The following is a 9,241-nucleotide window of genomic DNA, read 5'->3' on the forward strand; positions in this document are numbered from 1 at the left end:
TTTCTTTGTTAATCACTTTTTTTTTACCTGTAATTGCATATTTTTTAAGGCATTAATTTGAAATGTCGTTCTCGCTCTTCTATTTTCATTATAAATATTAATCATACAAAATTATAGTTATGCAACTTGAAAACTATTATCCACCATATTATGCCATATAATCAAATTATAAAAACTAATATTACAAGAAAAAAATATTAAAATTTAAATAGGTTACATAGTAACCGCTACAGAAATATTTATTTCTATTACCTATATACTTAAATTAAAAAATATTTTTTTTTTCATACTACTACTTTGAAGATTTAAAAAATGCATTAGGTTATTTATAATAATAATAATAAAATGCAAAGGAAATTAGAACAGCGATCTTCCCATTAATTTTCATTCTGTTAGGCTATTTGAAGCAGTTCAGAATTTTTATATATGATTATTTTTGTTTTTTTGTATTTCTTTTTGTTTTTTTCTTTTTTTTAAATTTTTTTTTTATAAATACTATTTTATATATTTGAAGAAAGATTTAAGCGACTTGATACCAAATACAGAGCAATTCATAAAATATTCAATTTTATGGATATTTCGAAACTAATTTATGCGCAATATACTATTATCATAAAAACAGAAAAAAATGACTGAAATGTTAAAAAACAAAATGTTTTTAAAAATAACTCTCAAGTATGTTATACAATCACATAGCAAAAATGCATCAACAAAAAAGTACTTTATACGAATACACGATGAAATATTTGTTATTAGATGAATTCAACTGACTTATGTTTTAGTAATATCCATTGGTGATCCACCAGTTGTATTTGTAGCTGTATTAGCCGCAATTGGTGGACCACTTGGACTTACAATAGTTGGTGGAATTGCAGGTTTAATGAATCTATCTGACGTGCGTCTATTGGATGAGGTTACCACATGACCCTGTTTAAAATTATTAAATATTTCAGATTAATACAATTTTAATATCTTATATATAATATATTATGTAATACATTAATTACTTATATATTAATTATTGTAACTATTTAAAATAAATATAACTTACAGTGGAAGGAGGCGATGAACTTGCAAATGGAATTGTAGTAGGTTGTCCACAAGCATAACATCGATTTGTATTAAATCCTTCTCTGGTTGATGAACCTATAAATATAATATATATTAATAAATATATATTTATATACAAACATATACAAATAATAAATATCGCATAATGATATATAAATATTAATAACAATAATATATATAAAAATGATAAATTTATTTCATTTTTATTATGTTTATTATGATTACCTGGACTTAGTGGTCTAGAGGAACTAGGTGAAGGATTATACGGTACTGGGCTAGAAACAGTACGGTTTCTTATATTTCCACCAGACATCACAATTTCATTGTAGTGCCGTTCTTCTTCCATTTCCAAACTAACAAATAAATAAAGTTTAAATATCAAATTAAGGTATTCGTATAATTTATATAATATTATTTACCTAGATTCTGATTCAGAAAGATGTCTACATAAAGCTTCACGACGCTCTACTTCCAATTGCAATTTTCTCTGAAGTCTTAAATTTTCTTCACGAATTTGTTTTTCTTCATTTACATATCGTTGCATTTTTTCTGTATCTAAAATATAAATATGTATTTAAAATATTTAAAATATTTATGTAAATATTTTTTTTAATTATAATTATTTTTTTATTATAATTTTCTCATTTTTTAATATTTTCAATATTTTATTTATTTAATAATATTTTAAATGCTATGCAAAAGATTTGTAACATTTTAATTGATAATTAAATATTCTATATTATATTAAATGTTAAAAAATTAATAATAAAATATGAAAATATTTAAATAAAATATTTTTTTATTTTTTTTTGTAATTAAAATAATTTAGCAAACTGTAATATAATAGCATATTTAAATTGAATGTTGCAAATACATTGTTGTATTTTTATAAATTTCAAAACATACTTATTATTTATTACAAATAAATTCATATTATTGCATAATAAAAATTCTTACGTTCTTGTTGTGAAATAAACAACGTATGTCTTAATCTGGCTACTTCACTTCTTAAAGTTTGAATATGTGCACTTAGACTGGTAGCAGTATCACCATTATTGATTTCTCTTGGCGAAGCAGGATCTGACACAGGTTGATCTAATTTTATTTGAAGCATTCGTTTTTCAGCTTCCAATTTATCCATTCTTTTCCATAATTTATTTACTAATGCTTCCTGTTCTTGTTCAAGTGTATTTTCAAGTTCTACTTTCTCTCTACGTAACTGTTCTAAATTGCTTTGTTTTGCAAGTGTTTCAGCTTCAAGTTTTTCTATCTTTCTCATTAACTTATTCACAAGACATTCTTGTTCTTGTTCTAAAGTTTGTTCCAATCTACATTTTTCTTGACGCAATTGATTTAACTTTCTTGATAAATCATTTGTTAAACACTCTTCCTCTTGTTCATAATGATGTGCTAAAGTTTCTTTTTCTTTTTTAAGAGCTTGAATTTTTTTTAATAATGTATTACTTATAAATTCCTCTTCTTGTTCAGCTTTAGCTTGCTATAATATAATTCAACAAGAAAATTAACAAAATAATAAAATATTTAATTTATCACAATTCATTAAAATAGAAATATGTGAAAATTAAAAATTATTATGAATTTCATTTTGAAATTAAATAATTTAAAATTTTGATATAAAAAATATATTTGTAACTATATATTTATAATTATAATTATTAATTTTATCAATATGCAATTAATAGCTACTTATATTAAATAATTTCCAAATTTATAGTATTTTATATAAATAATATAGAATCAAATTTTATTATTATTAAAAATTCATTATTCAAGATTATCTTCATTTATAAATGATATATATATTTTATGTATAATGATACATATATTTTATTTTTATTAAATAAAAAAATAAAAATAAATCTAAAATTATTTTAAAAATATCTTATGTAAATATTAATATATTGAATATAGTTAAATTATGAAAAATTAAATAAAAAAAGAAAATTAAAATATAATCATATAAAAATATATATATTTCAAATAATATATAATATTGGAAAATAGTTATAATAAAGACATAATTTTGTATAAAAAATATTTTATAGTGAATAAATTCTTTTAATTTAACCTAAAATTAAATATTTTAAATATTGAATAATGAGATATGTCATTATAAAATATTTTACAATCAAATAATATTTATAATTAATAAATAAATATATTATTTAGTTGATAAGATATACTACAAGAAACTTACTATAATGACAGAGGCTTGCCGAAGACCACGATTTTCTTCTTGTAATGCTTTTACTCTTAATTTATATGTTTCTAATTCAACTTTAAGAACACGATTATGCTGTTGTAGTGACTCAATTCTTTTTTGAAGTTGTTCTCTAGTTACAGGAGACGGTGGCATCATTATTGGCCCTCCGTCGATCGAGCTTGAATCGCTTTCAGATGCGCTATCACGGTCAGCCATTTTTCTTAGACGAAAATTTTTTAAAAACAACTTATAATTCTTTCTTTTTCATCGCACATTCAAATAAAGATGAACAATATCTTTTTTCTAATATGTAAGTATCAATTTTTTTTGTTAAAACTTCATTACTTTACATTAAAAATACTGTAATATTATAACATCCTACCACGACATGTGTTCTACCATAAAACAAATCAGCTGTTTGATTCTCCATGAATTACTTGCAAAGAAGATGTCAAATATATTTCGAAAATGTAATTCCCTAGATTTTTAAGAACTTATTTTAAAATTGCAAATTTAAGGAATAATTAAGGGTTATTATATTTTATATTGGTATTGAAATTCTTTGTTTAACAGAGAACACAAAAAATTAAAACAATTAATTTGGAATATAGATAATTTTTATTTTTGCAAAGACAATTTGTTGAAACCATTTATTATTTAAAATATAGAAGAATATTAATTCGAAAAAGATTTTTTTTCTTAATGTGTTTGTTCCAATTTTTATTTAAAATCTTGGATCTTCTTAAATTTATGGTTCAATCATAAATCAATCATAAATAAATAAATTGTATTGCGTATTAATTGAAAATTTTCAAAACTTTATTTTCTTCAGATCATAAAGAAATAATTTATTATATTAAACAATAGCATTCACATATATAAAAAAAAAAATTATACTGCATCCGAATTAAAAGAAAGTAAAATTAAAAAAAAGAAATAAAGATTTAAATTAAAAATTAAATTAAAAAAACATAATTCTTAAAAAAAATTATGATTGTTTTATTATTGTAATATAATCTAATCAAAATCAAATATTTTGTAGAAATAACATTTTTTAAATATTTAAATTTTAATTTTTTTTTATTATATGTCATCTGTATTAAATATTCAAATAATAAGATAGGTATATATATTAATATGATAGGTATTTCTTATTTTTTACATGTAATAATGATTTCAAATTTCAGTTCTTATTTATAATGTTATTACATGATAGTTAAATATAAAATTAAATATAAGTTAAATATAATTAAATATAAAATTAAGTTCACATGATAACAATTTATTAAATTTTTAATTATATAAAAAAGTTTATAATAATCTTTCAAAGTAAGAAAAATAAATTAAAAAAATATTAAAATTTATCACATTGAACAATAAATTTAATTGCAAATAATGTACAATATCCTAAAACAAATATTATCTTATGATTTGAAATTCTAATCTTCTAATGAGAATCATCTAGATTGTGAATAAAAATGAAACTATTGTACTTTATAATAGAATATTTAATGGAAATTTTTTTCTATAAGATTTAAGATCTTCATTACACAAATTAAATAAATTATAGGTTAGAAGTGTCATCATCCGAAGTAAACATGGATGCAGATTTTGAAGAATTGTCACATGATACAGATATTATTACAAGAATTAAACAATTTCGCGATATAACGTTAAAAATTGAAGATACAATTAAATATGCTACAGATCCTGCAATATATGAAAAACTTTCTAACACAGATAAAATTGAATATAATCTATTAATGTCTTATTGTTTAAATAGTATGTTTTGGATGTATTTACGTGCAGAAGGTAAAATAAAACAATTAATAATTATATAATAATTTTAAATTTAGTAAAATATTATGTGTTTTTATTAAATATTTTATATAAGATTTTGATTTTATATAGGAATTGATCCAGCAAAACATCGAATAAAATTGGAAAATGATCGTTTAAAGAAATCTATGACACGTGCAAAAGAAATTAATGACAAGAAAACTCTAATGCCTCATATAAACAAAGATGCAGCACAAAGGTTTGTTAGAAATGGATTATGGGAAATAAAAAATAAAAAAAAATAATACGAAAATAATATAAATAATATAAATTATAAATAAATTTGTATTATGATTTAAGTATAATAGTGCATTAAATTTATAAAAAACATGTTTTAAATATATATTTATGTGTATGTTAAATTTATTAGAAAATAAACATTTTTTTTAATGAATTAATTTCTATATTTAAAGTTTTAAAATTATATACATAATGTATTTTTGAAATAAATAACTGATATAATATTTTATATATATAATTTTTTTTTTATATATATTAAAAAAAAAGATATCTTTAAATATAAGAGAGATATATATTTCTTAAAATATATATATCATATTTATTTATTATCATAACTTTGTTTATATTCTTGAATAAATATTTATAATCTTAGAGTAAAAATAATCTTATATTCAAGTAATACATGAACAATATGAAAAGAGTTAATCAATCTATATCAATAAATCAATAAGTAATATTTAACATATATAAAATCCATTGGTCCATTATGTAATATAAATAATTACATATTACATAAATTTTATTTATATACTTTTTTAAGATAAATAAATGTTAAAGAATTAAATATATAATCTCATATAAAATATAATGAAGAAAATAATAGATATCTTGTAGGAATGATTTACAATATTATTAAAACATTTAATATAATGATTATTAAATCATGTTTTTAGATATTCAATTATATATTAGAACATCTTTATTTTTAATTTGTTCAGATTTTCAAAATAAATTAAAATATATATTGTTAGGTTATATAAACGATATTTTTGGATCTATTAAAAAACCTATGTATTTTGTAACTAAAGTGCAACGCAACAGATATATTGAATAATAATTTGTATGTATACTATTTTCTTAACTATCCAAATATGTTATACATGTATATAGAATATACAATAAATAAATATATGTCCAATAATAAAAAATATAATATTAAAAAAAAAATTTATAATAATGATATTAATTAGTTTTGTTTAATATTAGTTTTGTAATGTTTAATATTTTTTTATTTTTACATTAAAATATTTTTCTAAATTTTTAAAGTATAATAAATATAATATTAATAATTTAATTATATTTATTCAATATTCTCCTAATTAGAATTAATAATATATAAATATAAAATATATATATTTAGTTTTTTTTATTTATAACATATTTAAAATTATAATTAATTTATATTCTTGAAATGTTAAAGATGATTAAGAAATAGCATGATTACAATTATAAATTGACATCGTTTGTTAAAGTGTTAGCATTTCGAACTAGTTTTATAGTATAGTATGGTTAGAGCATGTTTCGTATTATTCACTATTGCAGTTGTGTATCACTGATCACGGAATAGAACATTTCCTATTTTTTATTTATTCAATTTTAATGTACAAAAACATATATAAATCGCAATAAAATCAAAATTTATTTTCTTGTTTTTTTTGAAAAACAATTATTTTTATATTAAAGATTTAATATATTAAAATTTTATCTTATATTCGCGATCAATTGCCACGTATACAAGTGCATTCATAAATATATATATATTTACGAAATCAAAGATATAATATAGTTATGTCAAACGAAACTCCAAATAAACGTATGATGACGGTATATATTATTTATTTTATTTTATATAATACTTTTATTAATAAACATATATATTCAATACATAATATTTAAAATGTTTATATATATTTATTTTAATTTAATTCTTAAGACAAATAAATTCTTTTTATTATTTTATAGATAAAATTATTTTAGAGTAATTAAGAATATTTAAAATTGATATTTTTATATTTATTTTTTTAATTTTTGTATTATAAATAATAAAATTTTTATTAGACTTGTAGCAATGTATCAGAGCAAGCACATCATGTATCAAGAGCAAAACGTGGACAAGCAATAGGCAGTATAAGAGGTTTTCGAGGATGTACAGTTTGGTTAACAGGCCTTTCTGGTGCAGGAAAAACTTCGATAGCTTTTCAAGTTGAAGCTATTTTAGTTAATCATGGAATTGCTGCTTATGGACTTGATGGAGATAATGTAAGAAGTGGTTTAAACTGCAATCTTGGTTTTAGCAAAGAAGATAGAAAAGAAAATATAAGAAGAGTTGCAGAAGTAGCAAAATTATTTGCCGATAGTGGTCAAATTTGTTTATGTAGTTTTGTATCGCCATTTGAAGAAGATAGACAAATGGCAAGACAAATTCATAAAATGTCGGATCTTCCATTTTTTGAAATTTTTGTTGATACACCTCTTAATGTATGTGAAGCTAGGGATACAAAAGGATTATATAAAAAAGCACGTGAAGGCACAATCAAAGGTTTTACTGGAATAGATCAGATGTATGAAAGACCAACAAATCCTGATTTAGTGGTAATCACTGAAAACTGTACTCCAGAAGAATCAGCTGCAACTGTTATTGATCTTCTGGAGAAACATTGTATTATACCAATACTTCAAAAACCCTCTATACCAATACGGGAGTTGTTCATTCCAGAATCACGAATATCTTCTGCCAAAACAGAAGCCGCTACTCTTCAGAGTTTAGAAATTAGTGAAATAGATGTACAATGGCTCCAAGTTTTAGCAGAAGGTTGGGCAGCACCTCTTACTGGTTTTATGAGAGAACATCAATATCTTCAGGTATATAACATACATATATAATATATATTAATATAAAATATAAAGTAATAATATAAAAATAATATTAAAAATTCAATTATTATTATTACAAGCATAAACTATTTTTAAAATATTTTTAGACTCAACATTTAAAATGTCTTCTTGAAGATGATAAAGAAATTAACCAATCAGTTCCCATAGTCCTTGCAGTACATGCAGAGGATAAGCAACGTTTGAATGGGCTTTCAGCTTTTACATTGAAATATAAATATAAACCTCTTGCAATATTACGTAGGCCTGAATTTTATTTTCACAGAAAAGAAGAAAGATGTGGTTGGCAATTTGGTACTAACAATTTAGGACATCCATATGTAAAAATAATTCATGAATCTGGAGATTGGTTAGTAGGTGGTGATATAGAAGTTATTCAAAGGATTAGATGGCATGATGGTCTAGATAAATATAGACTTACTCCAAATGAAATTAGAACAAAATGTAGAAAAATGAAAGCTGATGCTGTATTTGCATTTCAACTTAGAAATCCTATACATAATGGTCATGCATTATTAATGCAAGTATGTTAATTTAACTTATAATCAATTTATATAATAAATTTTTTTACATAAATATTTTATATTTGTATTTATAGGATACAAAAAAACGCTTATTAGAAGATAGAGGATTTAAAAATCCTGTTTTATTGTTGCATCCTCTGGGTGGTTGGACAAAAGATGATGATGTACCATTACATACAAGAATTCTACAACATGAAGCTGTACTTAATGAAGGAGTATTGGATGCTAGTTCTACATTGTTAGCAATTTTTCCAAGTCCAATGATGTATGCAGGACCAATTGAGGTAAATTTTAATTATATTTTCATTTATTTTATAATTACAATAAAATAAATAAAATATTATAATATTGCATTTGTATATTTTTTTGCTTATAATTATACTTCACAAATATTATTAAAATTAATGATATTTTATTTATAAATTTAATTATTATCGATTTTAAGATTTGATAATATTATTATGTTTATATTATATATTTATTTATATTGTATGAAATAAAATTCATAGAGTTAGATTTAAAATCTGGCAATTTGAACTGATTATCATATATCACATATCATATATCACAAACTGCTTTTTTTAATTTAATTATTGAAAGTTTAATTCTTTAAGAAGACTATTATTTTTTTCATATTGATCATGTATATATATATATATATATATATATA

The 9,241-nt window shown here is 20.9% G+C and overlaps 3 protein-coding genes across 4 annotated transcripts in view; 2 read left to right on the top strand and 1 right to left on the bottom strand.

Moving 5' to 3' along the window:
* Window positions 1–286: 286 nt before the first annotated feature.
* On the bottom strand, window positions 287–3,743 carry LOC102677839 (coiled-coil domain-containing protein 6). Its single transcript, XM_006612916.2, has 6 exons — window positions 3,290–3,743; window positions 2,029–2,569; window positions 1,491–1,626; window positions 1,297–1,424; window positions 1,052–1,146; window positions 287–927 (listed from the first exon to the last, which is right to left on the bottom strand). The coding sequence occupies exons 1-6, from the start codon at window positions 3,509–3,511 to the stop codon at window positions 772–774; spliced, it is 1,278 nt and encodes a 425-aa protein (XP_006612979.1). The 5' UTR covers window positions 3,512–3,743; the 3' UTR covers window positions 287–771.
* A 797-nt stretch (window positions 3,744–4,540) lies between these two features.
* On the top strand, window positions 4,541–5,528 carry LOC102677698 (nuclear nucleic acid-binding protein C1D-like). 2 transcript variants are annotated; one of them, XM_031509141.1, is made up of 3 exons: window positions 4,541–4,624; window positions 4,866–5,107; window positions 5,207–5,528. In XM_031509141.1, exons 2-3 carry the CDS (start codon window positions 4,894–4,896, stop codon window positions 5,377–5,379), a joined length of 387 nt encoding a protein of 128 aa, XP_031365001.1. In that variant the 5' UTR covers window positions 4,541–4,624; window positions 4,866–4,893; the 3' UTR covers window positions 5,380–5,528. The 2 variants fall into 2 exon arrangements, with proteins under 2 accessions (XP_031365001.1, XP_031365000.1); XM_031509140.1 differs by lacking the exon at window positions 4,541–4,624 and having other exon boundaries at window positions 4,661–5,107.
* A 1,106-nt stretch (window positions 5,529–6,634) lies between these two features.
* LOC102677558 (bifunctional 3'-phosphoadenosine 5'-phosphosulfate synthase-like) overlaps window positions 6,635–9,241 on the top strand; it is a 3,910-nt gene continuing 1,303 nt past the window's right edge. Inside the window, exons 1-4 of the mRNA XM_006612914.2 lie at window positions 6,635–6,979; window positions 7,214–8,017; window positions 8,137–8,571; window positions 8,646–8,855. Coding sequence (XP_006612977.1) covers window positions 6,944–6,979; window positions 7,214–8,017; window positions 8,137–8,571; window positions 8,646–8,855 — 1,485 coding nt within the window. The 5' untranslated portion in view covers window positions 6,635–6,943. The remainder of the gene's footprint in view (window positions 6,980–7,213; window positions 8,018–8,136; window positions 8,572–8,645; window positions 8,856–9,241) is intronic.

The sequence above is a fragment of the Apis dorsata genome, unplaced genomic scaffold, assembly GCF_000469605.1.
Source record: "Apis dorsata unplaced genomic scaffold, Apis dorsata 1.3 scaffold_129, whole genome shotgun sequence".
NCBI classification, from domain to species: Eukaryota; Metazoa; Arthropoda; class Insecta; order Hymenoptera; family Apidae; genus Apis; species Apis dorsata.